This window comes from Vespula vulgaris, chromosome 3, assembly GCF_905475345.1.
Source record: "Vespula vulgaris chromosome 3, iyVesVulg1.1, whole genome shotgun sequence".
Lineage (NCBI taxonomy): Eukaryota > Metazoa > Arthropoda > Insecta > Hymenoptera > Vespidae > Vespula > Vespula vulgaris.
Window position 1 is genome coordinate 6,347,501 of NC_066588.1, and position 25,386 is coordinate 6,372,886.

General features: G+C 40.2%; 1 protein-coding gene across 7 annotated transcripts in view; it reads left to right on the forward strand.

The window, feature by feature from the left end:
- LOC127062827 (transcription factor Sox-6-like) overlaps nucleotides 1-25,386 on the forward strand; it is a 171,880-nt gene that overhangs the window by 98,455 nt on the left and 48,039 nt on the right. Inside the window, exon 1 of one of the 7 annotated variants that reach the window (XM_050991659.1) lies at nucleotides 18,641-20,130. The exons of the other annotated variants lie outside the window; for them this stretch is intronic. Coding sequence (XP_050847616.1) covers nucleotides 20,114-20,130 — 17 coding nt within the window. The 5' untranslated portion in view covers nucleotides 18,641-20,113. Of the gene's footprint in view, nucleotides 1-18,640; nucleotides 20,131-25,386 lie in introns of those variants that run through there. 7 annotated transcript variants of the gene reach the window in all.

Genomic DNA, 25,386 nt, shown 5'->3' on the forward strand with positions numbered 1-25,386 from the left:
GAAGCTGTCCGGGAGATGAGACGGCCAACTCCTCTTCCCATTCCACCACCCCTATTTTCCTGTCTTTCCCCTTCTTATTCATCACCCCACCTCACCTCATTCTATCCTATCCTACTCCACCCCCATCACCATCCCCATCTTTATCCACCCCCCTCTCTCCTGGTCGACCGTATTTTCTTGAGATCTTTGTGCCATCGACAGTGTTGAGGCTTTGCCATCATCGTGACCAGAATATACCTTTTCCATCCATCTTTTATTTCCTATCCCTTCTCTCTTCTTCTAATCTTTCTTTTCGTTTATTACTTGGCCACGATGATAGCGACGATCCGTAGTCGACGGATTAAGAGTCCTCGAGTAGTGGTCGACGCGTCGAAGGGGAATGGAGATGGATAGATTTACTTGGTTAATACGACGAAATAGGGTAGTTGCTTTGAGCGTGAGAAATTAAAGAAAACATAAGTTTTGTGGACTTAACTTGTCGTGAGAAGGTGGGACGAGAGGTGGGAGTGAACGTTTAGAGAAAATTGTTGTTTTATGATCATAATGACTTGGTACGATGAAAAATTAATATATGATTTTTATAGATTCTATTACGATAGTGTTCCTTGAAAGAATATTTTTTTCTGTTTTCTTTTTATCTTTTATCTTTTTCTTTTCTTTTTTTTCTTTTTTTAATGCGATTGAGATTTTGAAATTGAATAGACTAAATTGTTTTTCTTCAAGTTTCTATGAGACAGGTCCATCTTTTTTATTTCATTTTTTTTTCTTTTTCTTTTTTTTTTTTTTTTCTTTTTTTTTCGTTACAAGATAATAGATACTTCCAGTAAGAGCCGACAAAGACGAACGCGTCGAGAAATGAAAACGAAGAAACCGCACGTGTATTATCATCGTGTGACCGCGTAACGGCAGCTTCAGCCAATGTGTTATTCTTAAGCAAATGAGACGCGTTGTGTCTCGTCACCCTTCGACTAGTAGCTTCTTGTCACTCGAGCAACGTGCTCCGTAACTCTTTGGAATAACATTACATCTAGGATAAAATTCATTTCTTTTTCTTTTGGTTTCGAGTAAAGAAAAGAAAGGAGAGAGAGAGAGAGAGAGAAAAACAGACAAACGAACAGACAGACAGACAGACAGACAGAGAGAAGGAGAGAGAGAGAGAGAGAGAGGGAGAAAGAAAGAAAGAAAGAAGACGCCAGCGGAAATTTTTTAGAAAAATTCTTTTTGTCTATACACGTGGCAAAGTAAAGACATTATCGGCGTAGCAAACGATATTGAAAGATTATGCACCGTGACCGTGTAAAAATTAAAGAATATTGTCTAACCTTTTGGCCGAGCATTACGTAATAGACGTTTCATAATTTACAAGAAATTTTCAAAGGAATATAAGACCGGGTAAAGAATTTATACAAAAACAAATTTGTACGATAATAGAATATTCCTTCTTTGTCGTTAAATTTCTAATTTTTCTTTTTTTCTTCTTAAAGCGCCATCTTTTACCAAAGGTTAGCGATCATATCGGTCATAACTACTTTTAAGATGAAAACACGGAACATCTCCATGCATTATATCCCGAATCAATTATTTCTCAACCATGAAATAATACGTCTTTCTTTTATTTCCTTGAATTTTTTCCCTTTTCCAATGATCAATTGAAACAAACGATATTTTGAGTTTCGTAAGACGTTCAATATCTCAAATACCAAGTAGTCGTTTCTATATTACGTATACAACTTAATAAGATTTATTTAATCGGAGGATGAATAAATCTCGTTGTTCGTCATTCTGTCCACTTATGAAATACGAGTATAATTATGTAGATAATTTTTTTTTTTATATCACACATATTACTTCAATATTATACAATTGTTAGATACGATCGATAGAAAGGGCCAAACAACCCTCAAAGTAACGTTACTCGTATTCAGCCGATTCGCTTCTTTCATTATATCGAACGATATAGTTCCTTTATACTCTGTATATAATATTGCTTGAAGTCGAAGAATAAAAGTGGAATCTCCGAAAGCAAAGGGGCCAACTGGTCTTGCTTGAACACTCGAAGAGATCACAGAGAGTCGATATGTATACGTTCGACTGGCCGATGCCGTTCGTATACTAATTACAAAGTATATCGTACGCGTACTCCCACGCACGATTTCGTTGCTTCTTCATGGACCCTCTCGACAAGAGCCGCTTTGTAAGTTCTCTCTTTCTCTTTCTCTCTCTCTCTCTCTTTATTTCTTTATTTCTTTCTTTCTCTTTCTCTTTCTCTCTTTTTCCCCTTGCCTTATTTCTCGACGACGAAAGAAAAGGCACTCGCGCCCGAATTCCCTCTCTACTGCTCACCCACGATCGAGTTTCTTCCTTTACACGCTATGGCGCGTTCGACTTCTTCTTTACCAAAAGAAATCTCGATGGATATCGCCGATTGAGAAAGAGAACGAGTTCCTTTTACGCGTATCCATGCGAAACGGAACCTTTCTACTTATTTTTTTATTCATCAATTTTTTCCATCTATTTTTTATCAATTTTAATATCAACAAAAAATGTATGCTATACAAATTATTACATATTATGAAAATATTTACTCTATAAAAATCGTAATCTTTGTAAAACATATATATATTCTACGATAAACATGTATACACACACACACACACACTAAACTACTTTTATCCTATAACTATTATCCCATATATATGTGTATCTGTACATACAAAATAATGAAATGAACAATTTCATTAGGAAATACACGTTTTTATTTTTCACTTAGATAAAAAAGAAAAAAGGGACGATCGATCGTAATTATCGTAACTATGGTTCCCTTGAGTTTATTAATGGAGAATGGTTTCGATGCTCTTTCGGGATCGTTTAATCGTGCGTCGTGTTCTTGAACGTATTCGAGAAAATTTGAAGAGAGTGGTATGCACGGACGATAGTCAACATAATTGAGCTTGGACAGTCGAGTGGATCGGGTGCTCTCTTTGAGCAGGCTCTTCTTCGCTCGGCCACGCTCGGCCCCATTATTCGGCGATGCCGTTAATATGGACCACGTGTTTTGAATGACGATGCCAGGAAGGCATATATACATATATACATTTTCTATCTGTCTTTCTCTTTCTCTCTCTCTCTCTCTCTCTCTCTCTCTTTCTTTCATTCTATTCGAAAGGGGAAGCTGTGCCGAGTGTGTCGTGATTCGGAGTAAAGAGACCGGACACCGAAACGCGTAAATTCCCTCGTGTCCGACCTTCGACACTCCTCCTCAGCTCTACCACGTCCTCCTCCTCCTCTTCCTCCTCCTTCACCCTCTCTTTCACGGTTTATTCTGTAGCAAAAGCATCACCTCGATGAACGAGACCGTCGCTTGGGCCATTCCGCGTCAAACAACAGCCTCATTGTATTACGATCCTCGTCTTTGGACGCAGACGCTTCTAATTCTGGCACATGTCCTCTCTTTCTCTCTCTTTCTCTCTCTCTCTTTCTATCTATCTATCTTTCTCTTTCTTACTGTTAAGATTACAAGTACCACTAGAATTCGTTATTATTTCATCAAGTGATTAACGTACACTTATGATGTCACTATCAAGAATATTTCCATCTCCTTTATATTTTTGATCGAACTGTTCTGCCGAAGAAGAAAAAGAAGAAGAAGAAAAAAAAACAGAATAAAAGAAAAACAAAAGAAAGAAAAAGAAAGAAAAACTAAATCCGTAGTAATAATCGTCGTTGCTCGTTTTCGAGAGCAATATTCGAAAGGATCTGTTCGCGAGACGACGTAACGACATTAACCTGCCAATAATATTGAGAAAGGGTCCGTGCACATTCTCGTGGACGAGAAAGGACGACGAGGAGACTCGTCCTGGGCTTTATCTACATCGGGAAAGTCGAAGACAGATGGGAAAAGGGAAAATCATTCCTATAGAAAGGTTAATAATAATAATCATAATAATTCTCTTCTCTTTTCACGACGTCTGTTCGGCACTGCCTTTTCATCGGGACATGAATGGGTCGAACGAGTTGAGCCACATCCTCCCCCACTCCACCTACCCCCTTTTCTATCTCTCTATCCCTTTCTCTCTCTCTCTCTCTCTCTCTCTCTCTCTTTCTCTTTCTCTCTCTTTCCTTCAGTAGCTCCCTTTTTCCCAACTCTGCTGCCGCCTCCACCGTTTCGACCCTCTTCCGCGCATCCTCCACCACCACCACCACCTTCTTTCCCCGTTCACCTCGCTGTGCCAAAGAGGAACACCCACCAAGGAGGAGAATCGTGGCCACGATTGTGCGATTCCTCGCGATATCGTCTAGGATTCCACAAATGGGAATGAACGCGACCGTCTTACGATATTTCCCTCTCCCCTTCCCCACCAACACCCTTCTTCTCCTTCTTCTTTCTTCAATTTCCTTTTATATAGGTAGATATAGCACGGTTATAGATATATTTTACTATTCGTTCTTCTCGTTCTTCTCGTTCTTCTCTCGATCGAAAACCAAGAAAAATTTTTAAACGGTCTAAGATCCTCGGTTTTTCTTTTTCAAAGAAAAGAAAGAGTTTGTTCGATCAAAAAAAAATGCTCGAACCTTCCCGATATTCGACCGGTCAGACGATCTACGATTTTTACTTTTTCTTCTTCTTTCTTCTTCCCTTTTTTTTTTGTCTTTTTTGAAGAAAAATTCTCGAACCTCTCGAATAAAAAATTTTCGAACCTTGGTATTATTCATTTTCGAACGATCACGTACAAGTAATGCCTATTACTTTTCGTTGCCGATAGATATGACGATGGATTGATGAAGGAGTACTTGGAAGTCGTATCCGTGGATCGAGTTCGATAGAGAAAGAGGATTCTCCGTTAAGCCGAAAATTTCGATAGAGTACGTCGATGTGTAGTAATTTGTTTAGAAAGCCAACGAGATATCCTTTTATAAATACGGGCGAGCGAGAAATCGCTCGTTATAGCACGCGCGTGGCGTATAGTAGTGTCGGTAAGCAATACGGCAAGAGCGTAAATCGAAAAGAGGGAATCAGCCGAATAGAAAGGGACGTCAGGACGAAGCGAAAACCGTGGCCTGCCTGCCCATGCACGTGGCCCATCGATGCATACGCATGGAAAGAGAGTGAGTAAAGAAGAGAAAGAGAGAGAGAAAGAGAGAGAGAGAGAGAGAGAGAGAAAAGAGATCTCGAAAAGGGACATAAGAGGAGACGGATAGAAGCAGGAAAGAGACACAGAGGAGAGAAAAAGAGGAGAGGATAGAGGAGCATAAAAAGACTCACTTCTCGAATTTGCTCTCGGAACGGTGTTCTTCGTACACATACATATAAATACGCGAATCACACGATGCAAGAAATGACACACGAACGAACGAACGAACGAACGTACGTATGTATGTATATCGACGGCAGGCGGGCCATATCTTCTCGGTTCTCTCAGGGTGTATATACATATACGAATCTCTCGCACTATCCTCTTCGTATCGAACGAGTTTGTTTGTTGTATATGTATGTACGTCTATATATATACATATATATGAGACTATACACGTACGTACAAACAAGTACGTTCAGAAGCGGCGCATTATATTGGAAAGAGAGAAATGCATCTCTCTATGTATCCGGCAGCTCGGTACGTGCATAACGTAATCCAATCAAATGCCAAAGTGGATCGCAACAAAAAAGAAAAAAGAGGAGGGAAAAAACGGAAGAGGAAGAAAACGATGATCTCTATCGCTGGCCCGTCGAATTTCAATATGGAGCCGGATATGCCTGGATAACTACCTATCCCACGTAGAGGTATTCGTACGTGCGATATGAAAAGTACAAGCCAGCGATCGTGCAAGCGAGAGACGGTGCCCGCGTCGACGTTTGAATACCAGCCCTCTCCCTCTCCCTCCTCATCCTCCTTCTCCTCTTTGCCCACCAACGCCAGTTCCAAAGCCGATATAGTCGCCCTCTCGAATCGGTCTGCTCGTCCTCCAAGTACCAGATCCCTTCCTCCTCGTTCGCGTCTCGCTTCCATCGCAACATCGATGCGAATAATGTTGCCAGGATTTATTATTCGCCCTTCGTATTTCCTTTTTATTTCATCTTTGATATATCCGTAGATAGCTACTACTACGTGTGTATATATATATATATATATATATATATATATATATATAGCCAGCTTTGATTGGATTGAAATAACGAGACAGACGAGCTTCCTTCGATGTCTGGAATTTTAATACCTATCTGATCTTTCAACGAACTTTAGAGAACGTCTATTACGTATGGTATTTAATAATATTTTTATTTTCAAATCTATCGTTCGTATCTCTATTTGTTTCTATTGAAGTATTTATCTCTATTTACGCATATACCGACTCACCTATTGTGTTTATATTTTGAATTTACTTTGAGTACGTCCGTAGGACATTATTCATTACTCAATGGTTTACTTTCGTGAGAACACCAGACGGATATAGACGTAGAAGTTCGCGCTTAGATCTCGCGTGTTGTAGATATTTATCTCGAACAAACGATAGAACGTATTTACACATTACGCAATACGATCGAACTCACAGTGAGATAGCAGTTACAACGATCGAGGACAACGATCGAGAAAGGTACCAACGAACGGACGGAAAGAGAGAGAGAGAGAGAGAGAGAGAGAGAGAGAGAGGAAAATAGAGAAACAACAACAACAACCATTCAAGGATCGAGAGTTCAAACGAAACAGACTTTAAAGAGAAATCTTTCGTGTACTGTTCGTTCGTGGTTCCACACGCTCGAGTTCACGGTATTCCTTGTCGTTATTAATATGCGCAATCCTTAAGAATCTAGCTATGTTAATAATCCGTTATTTCTCACACGTCGCCGGATGCCTGTAATTTGCGTCGTTATAAACCTTCCGTAGTTGTAAAACGTATCTTGCTCGCTGGTTCATGATCGCTCTCTCTTTCTTCCTCTTTTCTTCTTCTTCTTCTTCTTCTTCTTCTTCTTCTTCTTCATCGGACCAACCATTTACCTAACACAGCATTCACGTTGATTATACTCATGAATAGGTTTCGAGAAGATCGTTATTAATCCTCTAGTAGTAATATTAATACGAGAGTCGATTAACATTTCGAGACCTTACAAACGTTGTTCAGATGAATATTTCATTATGAAAATTATACCAATTTCTTTGATTTCGTATTACTCTAAAAACAGAAGAAGAAGGATTTGCAGCCGGGTTACGAGGAAAGTTCACCAAGGAGGGACCGTTCTATCGTCTTATCGTTGATTTCTTCGTGCGAGAAGAGGGAACGATGGCTTTGTGCTAAGAAAAGGGGGATTCGCCTATTTAGAGACCGATAGCACTTCGAAATCCGTGGAAGGTCCGGAGATTCTCTTTTGCTGAAGAAGAAGAAAGGGGTTGAAAGAGAAAGAGAAAGAGAGAAGAGAAGGAGAGACTTGGAGTTTCACCTTTCGGGGATGATGAGGTTGATGCGTTTTTGTCGACGCCAATGTAAGAAGAAGACTGCTCCCACCTTACTTTCTTATCTCTCTCTCTTTCTCTTTCTGCTTTCTCTCGGCTTTCTCTCCACGAGGCAGAGCATTTAAGGAGGGCTCACCCTTCCACCGTTCTTCTTTTCGATCTTTCTTCCCTTTCTTCCCTTTCATCGCTGACGACCGAGCCGACGCCGCCTCCGTCGACGACGACGACGACGTCGACGTCGTCGTCGTAGCGTAGTCGTTGCTTACAGAGGAACAGAATAAGAAAGAGAGGAAGAGAGAGAAAGAGAGAGGGGGAAGTAGAGGGTGGGAGTATCGCGCAAAGGGCGTAGGCTTCTCGGATGAGAAACGTGTTTGTCAATAGCCTGTTAATGCGCTAAGCCATTAATCATTGCGAGTGTTCGCTCCTGTCACCGCAAATCTAAACCATCCACCCCACTTCTCCCACCCCTCTATCACCTTCTCCACAACCCCCCTCCCCACTCTTCGTCGTCTCAACTTCTCTCTTCTGTAAGAGTAACACGGGACCGTTCGCTCGTTCTCTCTCTCTCTCTCTCTCTCTCTCTCTCTCTCTTTCTGCTGCCATCGTCGAGAGAAGAGAAAAGCTGCGAAGCAATGGAACACCGAGAGATCGAGAGAGGGAGGGTGTCTATTTATTTACGTATCCCATATACCTACACATTTATACTTACATATCTACATACGTATGTATACATTTGTATATAAGTAACACGAAATACGCAGGAGAGACGTGGACGAAGACTCGCGACGTGTTTTCCTTCCAGATATGGATCTTTCGTCTCCCTTTTGCGGCTCCTTTGAGGACGTTCATCGAATCGAACGTAAATGCAATTACCGAAGGGATCGAACTCACACAACTAAGCGACTACTATTACTACTACTACTACTACACTACTCTACTATCGTTACCACTTCCATCACACACCACCATCATCATCGTCACTACCATCGCCATCGCTCTTATTATATCGATGGGTCTTCGTTTTAATTCGCTCGCTCCGAACGACCGATTGGACCAGGACGAATATCAATGGGAAATAATTCGCGAGATGGGTGCTATATAGAGAGTTCGTATTCGGAACTCTACTTCACTCGTCTCAATTCGAGATTCGATCGTGGCGCTGATCTAATTCCATATCTATTCTACCGATACATATAGATATAATATCTACCTACGTATGTGCTAGATAGTATATAGTATACGAACAACTCTCTCTCTCTCTTTCTCTTTCTCTCGCACCACGAACTTCCCTCGAATCGCAGAGATTTCATTCGAGGAAAATATAGAAACGCCGCTCCCCTTTGATCTTTCGTTAGGCTGCGATCTTTGTTGTTGGTTTGTAACTATCGGTGCGTCTTCTCGAGCGTTGATACGGTGGCCCACGTAATAATATCGCGCCGAAAGAGAAAGAGAGAGAGAAAGAGAGAAAGATAAAGAGAGATATTCACTCTCTGAAATAACCATACGCAAGCTCTTTCTTTCTTTTTCTTTCTCCCTTTCTCTCTCTCTCTCTCTCTCTCTCTCTTTCTCTCTCTCTCTCTCTCTCTCTCTCTCTCTCTCTCTCAAGTGTTTGCAGAGATGATCAGAGCAGTTTCCATGCGGTAGAGAAAGACGTAAAACTCGGAAAGTGAGAGAGAGAAAGAGTGATAGAAAGAGGGAGGTAAGAGACGAGGGAGGAGTCGAAGGTGGTGGATGAGAAGAGGAAGGAGGGTAAGAGGAAGGGAGGAAGCAAGAAAAGGAGAAGAAGAGAGGATCTCTCTCGCCTATTTATAGACTTGTGTGTTCGTTTCGGATGACTTTGGGTGCTGCACGAATCTGCCACGGTGGAAGGCATTATTATGGTAAACCAACCGACGGCGCTCCGTTTATTATCTCGGAGTTTATTGTGCTTCCGCGGCCGATTAACTCGTCTAGTCTTGAGATCGGAACCGCTCGTGAAACTTCTTCTTCTTCGTCGTAGTCGTCGTCTTTCTCTTTACTCTCAGTAGACTGGCTCGTGCGTGGCACGCCGCATTTCGAATTATTTCGTTCTTCTTTATCATCTTCTTTCAAGAGAAAGAGAAGTAGAGCGAAAGAGAGAAAGAGAGAGAGAGAGAGAACAATCAATTGTTTAAAGATTTAGTTTTTTAACGCACGCTAAAAGTGCCATAAAGTTTTTTTTATTAATATTTACAGAATCGACAATTTGTTAGTATTAACACAAACGATAATTCCAATAGCGTTTCCTTTGATAACGATTGTTCATTTTCTTTTATTTATATCTACATATATCTTACATTGATTATGTACTTCGTTATACAATATATTTTTTTAACAAACTTTCTCACGAAGTATCATAGTTCATAAATTAATCTTCTTTCCTTTTTCTTTTGTTTTGCTTTCTTTTTTATTTCTCATAAAATAAATGATCGCGTAAATATGAAAAATTTTTTTATACCGATCATCTGTCAACGTAAGAGTACCGTGTTCAATGGACCAACCACGAGAGTCAGCTTATTGTTTCTTATGGTTCGTTGCGGCGTAACGAAAGTCGAACGAGATGGAAAGAAAATGAAAGGAGAGGAAGAAAGAGAGAAAGAGAGAGAGAGAGAGAGAGAGAGAGAAAGAGAAAGACGAAGAGGCGATAATAATAGCCACACGCTTACTCTTCTAGCAGCCGACGTCCGCTCACTCGTTCGCTCGCTCGCTTGCTCGCTCACTCGCGTGCCGTTTTCTCGCTTCGACTTTATGAAATATCCTCGCCATTCTTTCCAGCCTGACTCACTCTCGCGGCAGGCTTCCATTCACGAATGCAGCCGCACGAAGAGAAGAGAACAGTGATCCACGTTCAGCGGCGATACGTCAATTTAATTGCGCGCCTACTTTAAACGCGTATTTCGAAAAATAACACAAAAAAGAAAAAGGAAATATATACTTGAAAATATTTTTTTCGATAAAATAAATTAATTCTTTCATACTAGAAATAATTATTATATCAAAGTATTAATTTTATTGAATCGTTTAATTGCTTTTGCTCTGCTATATGATTTAATTGCGTTATTTATAATTGTTTGTGATAGATTTTCTATGGTACACATTTTTTTTTTCGTATCGTAATCGCATAAATTGCTATTTGTACTATCGTCATAAATAAGAGATTCTCGTGCGCTTAATTGGAACGTATACTTATTATAAAAAAAAAAAGAAGAAGAAGTAAGAAACTATCAGCGTAAACGTCGATGAGCGAACAGTTTGCTCCCCTTATAGTATAATTGTGTAACCGCATAATCGTTCGCGTGTCAAAAGCTACTTCGTTTTTGTATATATGTATATATATATAACGAACGATACGATATTCAAACGATAAGTCGCGTGAGAGCGGAAATGAAGTTAAGCGAAACAAAAGATTTTCACGCTGATTCCTCTTCATACTAACTATAAAAGACTAGAAAAGGGTCGGTAAGTTCCGCACGCGCTCACGATTCGTAAATAGAAACTGAAAACACGTTTGTTATTCGAAAATATTATACACACACACATATACACGTATATTTATATATACACACATACGTATTGTTAATGTAAAAGCCTCAATCCGTGTGTTTGGAATTTCTCAAAAATTCTTATTATTTTTTACCAATCCAAATGAAATTTTTTATAATTCGTGATCCGATGGAAAGTTTCAGCTACTTAAATTGTAGAAATATTAGCTATAAAATAGGCTTTAAGACTTTTAACAAGTGAAAGAGAGAAAATACGATAAACGATCGACCGTAAAGTATGGAGCAAGAGATAGGGAAGAAAATTGAGAAGTTGGCTACATTAGAAATGCATTAATTGAGTGATTTATGATTGTGATCTGTGTTCTGTGTTCCGTGTTCTGCGTTGCGTGTTCTATGTTTTGTGCATTCTATGTTATTTTTTCTGTTCTGCATACTTATATGGATGACGCGATGGTAGTATGTTTTGTTTATATCCGACAAAAAAAATTCAAAATCGGATTAAAAAAAAAAGTTTTATATTCTAAAATTTCAGCGATTCTCGATCTTCCCATATAAATCGAAGCAATCCGAATTCTTGATGTATTGTTTCGTAAAAAATAAACAAAAAATGTTTGTTTATATCTACGATATATATATATCGTATGTGATAAAAAGTTTCTAACTTATTTATGTAAAAGACACATACAAATATTTATCAAAACATTTCAATAGAATCTTGATCAAATTCAAAATACGAAACGATCGTTCGATCGATCGATCGATTAAACTTTTAAATTTCGTCTTGAATTTCTAGCTTCGATAGGTCGACTAATTCAATCGTCCGTTATCACGAACGTCACGATGAAACGAGTAACGATGAAGCTTAAATTCGAGTGATCCTCGAAACGAGCGAACGATCAGTCGGAAGAGACAGTCGTGATACGTCGATCGTTCGGCAAGATCGTAATTCAGCCCCACACTTATTCGAGCGTTGGCCTTTAACTATCTGACTCTCTCTCTCTCTCTCTCTCTCTCTCTTTCTCTCTCTATTTATCTCTCTTTCTCTCTCGATAGTTAATCGAATCATTATACGAACTCACTTATACCTTCATTTTAATTATTCTCCAAGCGGACACCTGTCACATCCTCTCTCTCTCTTTCTCTCTCTCTATCTCCCTTTCTGTCTGTTTCTATAACTATCTCTCTCTCTCTCTCTCTCTCTGATGTGTGCTATTTATATGGGCGTTTAACGGTGAACAGTTCGCGGCACGCCGTTGGACATAGTGGTGGCTCGCACTCACCACGAGTTTGACACGATGGCTCGAACGTGCGCCCAGCCACGCGTCCATTCCCCTTCCTCGACACCTTTCATCTACCTCTCTTTCTCTCTCTTTCTCTCTCTCTCTCTCTCTCTCTCTCTCTCTCTCTTTCTCTCGTTCTCTCTCTTGCTCTTTCTCTGTCTTCCCACGCCAGAAGGCCGGTAACGCACCGATGCACCGACGATAGACGATCCGACATGCTCTTTAAATTCCGATCCGTTGCTCCCGTACACTTTAAATTCCATTCTCCAATTACCAGAATGAATATAATTGTAAATTGATTATAAACGATGTTTATATCCATCACTTTTTTTTTTATTTTCAACTTCAGATTTATCAAGCAATTAATTCATAACATAGATAGATCCTTCGCAGAAAGGATTTTCAATGAGAATGATTACCGATAAAATCGTATAGTTATTACTCAACTTTCTACAAAGATGACAGCCAAAGTACGAATGTGTATGTATGTATTATTAACGATAGATTATTTATCGGATAAATTTAACGACGTCGTTTACGCGAGCCGTCCTTTCCGATTTCTCTAATATTCTCGTCTCGACCGAGAAGTCGCTATTTTAAAAGGGGGATAAAGACCGAATATACGACAGTCAAAGAAACAAATCATTAACGGGGAATGGAAAAGGCAGGAGAAGTCTCGACGTTTCTGTATCCGAGAAGGATAGGATGAAACGGGTTGTTTGGAACCAGGGAAATAGAGAAAAGCCGACAAAGGTTTTACCACTATTTATAATCGCGTAGGCGAACGAAGTTAGTAGACGCGGGGGTGACGACTTCGAAGAGTGTGTGTGTGTATACGTGTGTGTATGTATGTGTGAAAGGTACTCAACGAACAGGGCGATATATTAATAATGGGAGCAACAAAGCGAGAAGGAAGAAGAATAAGAAAGAAGTGGAACAAAAAAGGAAGGAAGCGAAGAAGGATGAGCCACGTCGTCTCCCGTCTTCCTTTCTCTCTCTTTCTCTCTCTCTCTCTCTCTCTCTCTCTTTCTTTCTTTCTCTCGTTCTCTTTCTCTCTCGCTCTCTAAGTTCCTGATCTAAATTCGTCCCAAGCCCCGTTGCAACCGTTTGGCTTAGGGCTAACGGTTCGTCCGGTGTCTCTTTCTCTTTCTCTTACCGTGATCGCGACTCTCATTCATAAGGAGAAGAAGAAGAAGAAGAAGAAGAACACGAGGAAGGATGAGGGTAGGTGGAGAAGGTTGAAGAGAGAGAAAGAGAGAGAGAAAAAGAGAGAGAGTGAAGTTAGAGAGAGAGAAAAGAGCGCCGGAAATGTTGGCGAGCCAGTGTATTCATTCACAAGCGTGGCCAGGACGGTGTCGTCGTCTTCTCCACCTTCTTCGTCTTCTTCTTCTTCTTCTTCTTCGTCTACTTCTTCTTCTTCTTCTTCTTCTTCTTCTTCTTCTTCTTCTTCTTCTTCTTCTTCTTCTTCTTCTTCTTCTTCTTCTTCTTCTTCTTCTTCATCGTCGTTGTCGTCGTCGTCGTCGTCGTTGTGGTGCTCAGTACTGCGGACGATGTCGTCTTCTTCTTCTCGTCGTCTTCCAGCGCGAGCAAAACGTTCCGACGCCACCGTCGTCTTAGTCGTCGTCGTCGTCTTCGTCGTCGTCTTCGTCTTCGTCGTCGCCAAACATAAATCTCGTCTCTTTCTCTCGCCTCGTACTCCATCTCTTTCTCTCCAGTAGTACACCCACTATTAGAAACGCGTTCCTCCTACTCGAGCTCTCTCGACGATGCACGAGCATTACGCCGGACGTGTATATAACACTCATTGTTCTTGTCTGCTCCCGCACACCGACGGCTGGTACCGGAATAGAATGGTATCCCGATGCCGCCCGGTTAATATGCTCCCGCGCAACGAAATGCCACGGAGCGGACGTTGAAAATCGCGATCCGCCCTGCTTCTAAAATCGCAAACACGAGAAGTGTCTTTTCCTTTTTTATTTTTCTTCTTTTCTTTTCTTTTCTTTTCTTTGTTTTTCTTTTCTCGTTTTTCCTTCTTCTTCTTTTTCTTCCTCTCCTTCTTTCTCTCAAAGTTCCAACTTTAGGATTCTCTTAGACGAAACGTACTGATCCTACTACATATTATTTTTCTTTTAACATTTAACGTATCTTTAAAGTTAAATGGGTAATATATCAAGTAATAGGTTCGTATGTACGAAGAATAAATTATTTAGTACATATGTATTCTAATCCATATAAAGGATACAGATCTCGATTCCTGTATTTCTATAGGTAGGTATTACATTTTGATCGTACGAAACTCGAAGAGCTCAGGAAGTGTCGTAAATATCGGTTGGCTTCGATTTACCGAGTCCGAGACATTTAGCAGGAACATAAGACGTATATACCGACAAACACGATGGAATTCATGAGCAAGTCGAGAGTTCGTTAAAACTTATCCGACCATTCCTACGATCCTTAGCTTTTTCCCTCGTTTCGATTTCTTGACATCACAATGCCGATCCTTATTGAGAGTACATACGTTAAAGTCAAAAAAAAAAAGAAAAATAAAAAAGAAGGGAAAATTAAAACACGTTTATCTCTTTACTACAAACGGGACATGATCTCTCTCTCTCTCTCTCTCTCTCTCTCTCTCTCTCTCTCTCTCTCTATCTTTATACATTCTCCATATTCCTTCTCCTCTTCTCCTAATTATGTCCAAGGCTGGCACATCCGATTTCTATCGCATGCCATACGTAGAATGCCTTTTAGGCGATACAATATGAACAGGAACGAGTTTTACGAGTGCAAAAGAAGATAAGTCGCGATTTCCGAGAAGAATGCGAAAGTCCATCCTGAGTTATTCCGTGCTCTGCTCGCATACGAATAACTTGAGAGGAGAAAGGAATAATCGATCGTATCGTTTTCAAAGTCCTTTCGTTCAACAAAAATTTAAGCATATACCTACTTATCGGAATGAGACAATTCATCGTCATCGTCATTATCATCATCATCATTATCATCATCATCGTCGTCGTCGTCGTCGTCATCGTCATCGTTGTCGTCGTCGTCATTATTATTATCATTAGTCAAATTATCATTCCTCGTTTATTCCACATGCGTTATTCGCGAGAATGAAACCGAAAAAAAAGCTTTCCACATTTGCAAGCTTCTACACGAGAGACATGCATGAGCGACGCAATGCGTATTTCCTTTGGCAAGGAACGCGAAATCTCGGGTGTATCGACGTTGGTAGCAGGCGAGTGTACAACGCTATGTTACTTCAAAGAAGGCTTAGAGTCGAGAAAGAGATAGAAACGGTGAGGAAGAGAAAGAGAAGAGAAGAGAGAAAGAGAGAGAAAAACGAGGAAAGAGAAAGAGAACGGGTAATGATCGTGGCTCGTAGTTGTTGACAAAAGAGAGCATTCGCGAGTGGACGAAAGGCGGGTTATAATGGTGGGAGAGAACGGGTGAGGAGGACTGGGGGAGGGGGTTATAAGAGGTAGGAGTCGAGGGTGCGGTGATGCGGAGAACGAACTCGCGGTGGAACGGGCTGGAAGGAATGGTTTTGCGGAGGACATGAAAGGGATGCGCACCGACGCCACGCTCCGACTGTTCCTCCCCTCTTTCTCTATCTCCCTCTCTCTGTCTCTCTCTCTGTCTCTCTCTCTCTCTTTCACTCTCTCTCTCTTTTGCTCCTCGCACAAGCAAGAACAGCAGGGATGATAGTAGAACCGTATGTCGGTAGCACATATACATACGATATATGTACGTTGTGTTATATAGCTATATCTATGTACGGAGACGAAGCAGGATATTCTATCCGAGCGTGCTTCGCTTTTGGTGGTAATGGTGGGGGATGTTGCGGAGGGATGAACGCGCCGGAGATAAGCCGACTGACGTCAACCGAAGAACCCTTTACCGTCGGCACATACGTGAAACGTCTTGTACTTCCCGAATCTCTATCTTTTCACGTTTCTAAGAGAGAATTTCGATAACTCGAAGAAGGCAATACGCGAGGATTTAATAACTTATATTTTATTTTCCCATACGCGCATATATGCACACACATACACGTGCTCGCGAATATTTATAATACGTTTTCCGTTCTGGTCTAATTCTTTAAAAATTTTCTCGTGGTATTAATTTAATATATTATTTTTGTAAAATGCTTTAGGATATGTCCAGCGATCGCGTGTTCTTTGAAAAGAATAATAACAACGAAATTAATAACTTTAACTACCGTACATGATTAGTAATTCGTAAGGAATAACAAACAAGGGATTTCTCATTTCCTTGTCCCCAGGCATATTGTATATTTTACAATTTCTCATTACACAAAGTATATTCTAGATATTTTACAATTCTTATAATGCAAATAGAAAGATAACTCGTGCATGTTACATATAAATAGGTTAAAACGATCGTGATTAAAAGTGTTTATAATTAAGATTATAATTAAGACGTTCGTTATGCCGACCATGGCTGCGTTCGTACCTTCTTATATATACATACCTACCTAGAATATCATTAACCACTTATGTTGGAATAATATAGTAGGTACGCTCATTATTTGTTTTTTCTTGTTTTCTAATTCATATTCAACTCGCATTAGAAATATACAAGTACAATAAAGTCCAACTAAAGAATTAACTGGACATTTATACAATTACATATAACATATTTTATTTATATTTATATAATTACTTATAATATATATATATATATATATATATATATATATATATATATATACATATTATATGTAATTAAGAAAATAGCATAAAAGCATGGTTCCATTTCATAGGAAAAAAACTTCTGATATTTCTATCGAATATTTTATCGTTATAAACGAATTAATTTGATGACTATCGATAATAAAATATAATCAAAAAGAAGAGCGAATCGGAACGCACCTGTGCGAAGCGCAGAAGCCACTGCCGGTTGCTTTAGCGAATGAGTGGAGGCAAAGTGAGAGAGGCAAGCAGGGGTATGTGGGCGGACAGCTCGACGACAACAATGAGCATTGTGATTTGCGCGGGTGTGCCTGTGCTCCTATTGGTCGCTTCTCTTCACCACCTCCACTTCGGCGTCTCGACGAGGCCGATAGGCGCCGGCCGGGGGTTGTACCGTCGTCGCCGCCGCCACCGCCTCCGCTCGAGACAATAGACAATGCGCACTGCCAGACTCCACCGCCGCCTCCAAAGACCCACGTTGCACCTGATTCGACCTCTCTCTTCTCCTCCTCTCCGTTCTTCCTCAAATCCAACCTTTCTATTTGCGGAATAGACTCTCCTTCGTCGCATCGATCATACCGATGAAATATTTCGATAGTTTTGATTTTCTTGAAACACTTGATCTTTCTATGGATGATATCTTTCTCACGAATTTTTCCAAACTTCAATCGTTCGTTATGTTGAAAATAATGAAAAAGTTATCAAGCTTTTTCTTCCTTAAGTAAATGATTATTATGTGAAATTATTGTACTATCGATTATTTTTGATCTTATTACACGAGTGAGACGTTACAGTACCCTTGGAGGTTCAATGGACCACTTACTTTTCAACTCGTTCGTTCGAAAAGAAAAAGAAAATAAATAAATCACAAGCATCGCCCGACCTCCGGTCCATCGCCGCCGGTTACGACGAAAAATGGCACGCGCTCGAGTTACTTGGATCGTAGTGCGTATCCATAACCGCAAACGTGCGTGCGTGCGTGCGTGAGTGAGTAGTACGTGCGTTGATAGCCACATGACGTTCGATAGGTCGAGGTTTTAGTAAAGTTCAGGGGTGGTCGCTCGTGCTCGCTAGTAGGAACGCGTATAAGTCGTTGTGCTATGCTTAGGCTCGTTATCAAAGACAGAAAAAAAAAAAGAGAGAAAGAAGTGTCGTTTTGCGAGACAGAAAGCAAACGTCAGTATGATCGGCAGACGACAGTTCCAACACGACGAAAGAGACAAATAGAAAAAGAGATAGAGAGGGAGAGAGAGAGAGAGTAAGAAAGAAAGAGACAAATAGAAAGAAAGAAGTTAAAGCAGTAACAGTAATAGTAGTAGTAATAATAGTAGTAGTAGTAATGTAGTAGTAGTAGTAGTAGTGAGTAGTAGTAGTAGTAGTAGTAGCGTAGCGTAGCGTAGTAATAATAACACAAATGGAGATGGTGGTGGTGGTAGTGGTGGTGGTCAGGTTGTTAGTAGAGGGGAGTAGAAACGGGTAGGACTGGGTACGGCGTGGGTGTCGGAGAAAAGAGGCGGCGACTACGCCCGTAAAGGGGCGTGCCGTTGCGAGTAAACTCTGCTGGCTCTGCGTTGGACGCGCGCGCGCGCGCGCGCCTATGAAGAGAGACGGGACTAAAGGAGCGAGGGTGGGAGGAGGTGGGAAAGAAAGAGAAAGAGAACGATGGGTAGTAGTCGAACGGTGGAGGTTGGCAGTTCGTATTGGTGGTGGTGGTGGTAAATGTGTAGTGGTGGGAGGAAGTAGGACGGAGTGAGTTAACAAAGGCAAGAGAAAGAGTAAGAGAGAGAGAGAGAGATAGAAACCACGGGGACGGGAGAGAACAGTAGACGCAGGGAGCGAAAGAGAAAGAAGCTTTGAATGGAGGGGAGTGAGAAAGAGATACAGTGAAGAAGAGAGGGAGAGAGAGAAGACGAAGCAGTAGCGCGCGCCGGCTAGCCAGCCAAGCCAGCCAGCCAGCCAGCCAGCCAGCCAGCCAGCCAGCAAGCAGCAGCAGCAACAGCAGCGCCTTCCGAATCTCATCCCGCACGGTCCTCGGGGCCTTCAGTCAGTCAGCCGACGCTCCGAGACGCGCTGATTATTCCCATTGTATGCTTACCGTCACCGTCGCCGCCGCCGCCACCGCCGCCGCCGCCGTTGTCGTCGAAGAGGGGGAGTGTCTCTCTCTTTCTCTCTCTCTCCCTCCTCGAATTCGCTACATCGACGTCGGTCTCTCTCTTTCTATCTCTCTCTCTTCTCTCTCTCTTTCTCTCTCTCTCTTTCTTTATACTACTGTCTCTCTGCATACACCTCTCTTTCTCTTTCTCTCTTTCTTTCTCTTTCTCGCTCACTCCACAAGCAGCAAAGCAGTAGAGTCGCGACCTCCCTCTCGCTCCCGGCCGGCCTTTCCGGTACTACGAGACCGGCGCTCTAGCGAGGTTACACGGCGCCTCGTTGCCCGCGGCAGTGGTACGTGGACCGGAGGAGTGTCGCTAGCACGACGACGCCGCGAGCGGACGCGTCACGCTAACCGCGCGCGATCCTGTGGATCGCCGAAAGGATCTAAAAGGATCCCCACGCGATAGAAAGTGTATTATACCTATCGATGTAAACGTGATCGATCTTACTCCAACTCGTCCAGTGACAGTGTTTTGTTCTTTAGTAATAATAATTCTTCCTTCTCCTCCTTCTCTTCCTCTTCCTACTCCTCTTCTCTTTTCTCTCTCTCTCTCTCTCTCTCTTTTTCTTTTTTTAAATTCTCTGATCTTGAGAGAATACTCTTTTCGATCGGTGTTGTAATATTTATACGAAGACTTCGTAGTCCGTCGACAACGAATCTTTGAGGAACGAAAACATTCTGCTACTCTGTGAGGAATCATGACCTAGGCCTGATCTCTTGGTGTTGGTTCGGTGGCTGCCGGTTATATCGAATCAGTTCGTTGCTGTATTATATCGTCTTCGAAGAGACAGATCAAACAGAAACGAGCACGACGGAATCGTCCTATCGTCATCTTCATCATCTTCATCGTCATCTTCTTTTATATCGCCGTCATCGTTATCCTACTTCATTGTCGGCAGTGTCGAGTTTGTGCAGGTGTGCGTTTTGTTTGATACGTGACAAGTGTCGCTACACCGTCGTCGACGTGCCGAACGCGATACCGACGCACGGGCAGAATGATATGAGTACGTTTGGCAGGTGAGTGACAGCTCGTTTTTTCTTTCTTCCATTTTGTCTTTTCTCTCTCTAATTCTCCCCCTTTTTTTTTCTTTCTGATTCTTTTATCAACCCTATCCTTTCGTCGAACTTCGTCGATTTTAGGATTTCGCCAAACCATGTGTTTTAATATCGATCGATCGAAGATTCGAATAGAAAAGTCAAACTCAAATCGTTGGATGAAATAAATTTGATATTTCTCTTTTTTTTAATTTTTTTTTTTTTTTCATTCGTACTAAATAAAAAGAATCGTGTCGGTTAATTCTCAGTTAACATAGTAGGTACGCATCAACGAGCCATGTGTCTGCGAACGATGGAAATGAGACAGAGGGATTCGGGACGATTAGAACGAACGAGAGGGAGAACGAGAGAGAAAGAGAGAAGGGGAAACACAACTACGGGAAGGGTGTCAAAGTGAGAGAGGAAACGCATCTGACCCAGTGACCCTTCTTGCTTCGACCTCTCCTCTTGCCTTCCTTCCGCCAGATTCCACACTCCTTCGGGCTTCTAAACCCTCACACACGACCCTTTCGAAATCCTCCAACTCCTCTTTCTCGAGGGATCCTACAAAACTCCGACAAAATTTCACGAGAAATCTAAGAAATCATTTATTTTCGCTTCATCATCCTTTGATTAATGAGTTAAGAGATGTAAAAAAAAAAAAATCTATGAGTATCGATCTTGAGAAAAGAAGAAGAAGAAAAAAGGAAAAGAAAAACATTTACGAAGTATCGTCGGATTGTATTTTCGCTAATAAGTAAACAAAGATTCCATCGTGAGTTAACAGTAGACTCTCATCGTCGTTATTGCAACGATCTAACGACGAATCTGTCAGTAACTGTCTTCATCAATCACTCGAAGAAAATCGTAACTTCTTAAGAACTCGTTAGTTTTCGAATAATTTTCATCAATGAGAAACATTTTCAATGAATCTACGTTAGATGGATGGGATCTAACAGGAGATTTGGATTTTTAATGAAATCTAACGGCGAGAAAGGTGCCGACGTGTGTGATTATCTTAAGAAAGCGTGAGATTGCGTGCGTGGGCCGCATGTCGGTTTCGGAGCGACTTAAAACGCACAGTGGGAGCCCTTATTGTTGAGCGATCTCTCGAAGGGTCGCCGCGTCGCTCCCCTAACGTAAACAGCCCTTGGTCGTCGCCTAAGGGTAAAAGAAAAGGAAGGATAGAGAGAATCGGGGTGGGATAGGCGGACCCTTATTAAAAGTCATAAGAGAAGTAAATTTTTCATTGTGAAGCAATTAAAATCCACATTGATATAGACAGGGTGATCGAATGTATCGTGTGTTTCCTATTACATAAAAATAACGTTACATAGTTACCTAAAAGCCTAAAGCTCACTTGGAAAGCTCAAGCTTTCTGAGACTCGCACCGCTGGAGATCGAACACGCACGTTCTCTTCTCTTACCCGTCTATATTTATGATCCTTTGTCTAACTCTAAAACTTTAAATATAGACAATCATCGGAGGTTTATTTATAACGGCGCTCCTTGAATTATTTTTAAACGAACACGCCGATTCCCTATAACTATGCCGGCGAGATTTCTTTCGACTAAGACGCGTCGGGTTAATGCGTTTCGCGTATAAAACGTGCGTTATCGTGGTATAGCTCGTTTGTCGGCTTGGTAAAGAGCTCCCTACTACTTACTACCACGAGTATCGCTCATATATTTCTTCTTTTTATTTTGTATTATTTTATTTATTTTCCTTTATTTTTTTTGTTTTGTTTTTTTATTTATTTATTTATTTAGTTATTATTTTTTTAATTTTTTTTTAGTGATTAGTCATTCGAGAATCATCGTATCGAATCGTTTGCCAACGACATTTATGAAAATAACTAACAAACGTTATGTAAACTTCCTAGTATATACTCTCTCTCTCTCTCTCTCTCTCTCTCTCTCTCTCTCTCTTTCTTTTTTCCTCTCTATAAATTATATACATATATCATTTTTTATTGAGTGAACAAATTAACCGAGTACGGTTAACTAATCCGAGTTTATCTCTCGTTAATCGGGAAAGCACTTTCGTTTCCGGGTTAGCAAGAAGAGTTAGTTTTCCCCGAGAATAACTTCGTGTTTTTGTGGATGCTACCCACTCAATGTAGTTAGGTATGTAGGTAGTAGGTAAGAACGATCGCGCCAAAAATATCGAATCATTTTCGAGAGAACAGAGAGAGAAGAGGAGTGGTAATAATAATAAAGCCGCGAGTCTACTTGCTTCGAACTATTGTCGTGCAGGTCGTAAGTATCGATGATACATGTCGCGAAAGATGGCACGCGTTCGTTCCTTCGGTCGTTCATTTGCGTAATCATACTCGACCTCACTCGAAAATGGAATAGAGAGAGAGAGAGAGAGAGAGAGAGAGAGAGAGAGAGAGAGAGAGAGAGAGAGAGAGAGAGAGAGAGAGAGAGAGAGAGAGAGAAATCGATAACAACGATTTCGATCTACTTTTCATATTAAAAATATCACAAGGAAACTACCCTCTATCAATTGTGATAGTTTGTTGCTCGATCTTACGATCGTCGAACTCGTTTACGCCTACGTTTATCTTTTCTTACGTAATTTAAAGTACGTACGTACATTTGAATTTTCCATATGGTCGAGTTTATGCGTTGATATAATGTTAGGAAAAGAAAAAGAGAAATAATAATATTCACCCCTTTTATCGATATTATTTTTTAGATCTTTTGTAAACGATCTATCGTGTATATATATATATATATTAATTTTCTCGTGATCCTGCTACCGTTGTTTGACAAAAAATATCGATTTTGACGTAATCAAAAAGTATCATCTGATATCTTTCATAATTTTTTGTTCTTTTTTTTTTTTGTTCTTTTTTTTACGAGGAAAGATACACGAGAATTTTGTTATTGTATGCTTGAAAAATTGGATGTCAAGCTTGACACGAGGAAAAAATCCTAAGTTTTTATCGCTTTTTTTTCTCTTTTTCTTTTTTTCCAAGAGGCAAGAAAGCGTATAGATTTCTTCGAATTTTATCAAAGAGAAGAAGATGAAGAAGAAGAAGAAGACGACGTAATGTTACATTTATTAGAAAGAAAAAGATAAGCATTGTGATTCTCGTTTAAAAATATATAATGCCCATTGTGTCTCAAGGAATCATTCGTTTCAGTTCGGATAACTCTTAAGATGATAACGAGGTTTAGAATATATGAACGTACGTGTACGAGTAGTAGGGATACTAACAGCAACGTGGTACGAGCTTTGAGATATGTGAACGATTCTATAATTACGTCCGACGTCTACTAGGTATAATACAATGAATTTGGAAATGCGAGCGTGTAAACTCGACAATGAAGGAGATATACTGCGTATTTTGATTGCGTCAGTGACTACGTTACGCTCGTAGGAGAGACAAAGCACAGTACTAAAGTGTCAAAACACGAGATTCTCGGTTCTCTTGATGCGAGAGAAAGATGGCGATAACGAGAACGATTCCAAGCATTAACGTAGTGGCATAGCTGTGTAGCAAGGAAGAAATAAAAAAAATATATATATAAAAAAAAAGTGAAAAAAAAAAATATATATACATATAAAAAGGAGTAGCCATTCTTGCGTAAATCGACTTTAGAATGGAACGAAGAATGAGATAAACTAACAATATAAACAATAATGATAAAGCATCATCACGTAGAGATATCGTGTTTCTTTCGAGATGATATAGCAAAGCATTGAAACGTAATTATTCTGAAAAAGGTCCTTTATTATTATTATTTTTTTTTTCATATACTATAATTATTTCTAGAACGATGATAACAAAAATTTATTTAAAAGAATTACATATTCATTATTGTACGTTTCTTATTATCTTTATAGAATTTCTTTTGACACACGATCCGATGTGTCGGTCAGCAAAATATATTTAAAATCGATCCACATTTTTTTATTTATTATTTCATAGTTCTAAAGAAACAGGTTATATTCGTTCAAATGTCCTACACGTGGATTAATGGCCACTCGTGTGAATGAGTTATTGGAATATATGTATTACGTTGTATATCGACACAATGTAAAAACGAATAACATCGATTTATCTTAATGGCTAACCTAATAATCTTCGTGGCATTGCAATTATAAAAGAAGATAAAAACCTATCGGGCAAGTACTCAGCGTTTGATCTATCGATGTTCTCCCACTCTTCTTCCTCTCTCCCTCTCTCTTTCTCTTTCCTTCTCTCTTCCTCTCTCTCTCTCTCTCTCTCTCTCTTTCTCTTTAGAACATCGTACTTGACTTTGACCGATCTAATGAATATCATATTATCGTTCGAAGAGAAAATAATATAGGCAAAAGGTATTATTCCTCTATCGGAATTACTTAATCGTCGTGGTTCGATTTTATACCGATCGATATGTCGACGTTAACGAGATAATTGTTTAAAACGATGGAAGATGATCGTTAAGCACAGCTTTGATTCGTTGGAGAATAAAATTTTAACGAACGATCACAGTGATACGAGTTCGCGAGATATCTCGTCCGTCGGATGCGTAACCTGAAAAACTCGCGATCTACATAAGCGTGAATGATAACAGTAATAATTAATCGATTATTATTATAAACCGAATGTGATAATGTGAATTGAAACGAGTGGATATAATTGTATGGAGACATTTAAGTGATTTAACATCTCTTACCTACTTATAGAAGAAACATTGCCGCATAATCAAGATAAACTATATATCTTTCGTGATTAATTGTAAATGATCCTATTAAAAATTCATTAAATTTAGTTACGCACGCATGCTCTCTCTCTCTCTCTATCTCTTTCTCTCTCCCTCTCCCTCCCTCTCTCTCTCTCTCTCTCTCTCTTTCTCTTTCTCTTTCTCTTTCTCTTTCTCGTTCTCTTTCTGACGTTAAACGAAGCGACGCAATCTTGTAGTTTTCAAAACAAAAACTTCCAACAAGACATATCTAAGCACACTACTAATTCATACAGACCGACTAAATATTTCTCATGTAACTTTTCGACACGAATTTCTAATGGTCCAGCGACTTTAGTATTTATTATTTACAACGAAAGTCAAAAGGATACTTTCGTTCAACTCCTGTTGAATCTCGAAATAGAATAGATATATTCTCGGAATTGCTACATATTAATAATTAAATGTCTGCTATATCGATCCTAGAGTATTTAATGACAATTAATAATAAATTTTCAATGGTACGAAAGCGTGCCGATGATATGGTTATTAACGTTACGA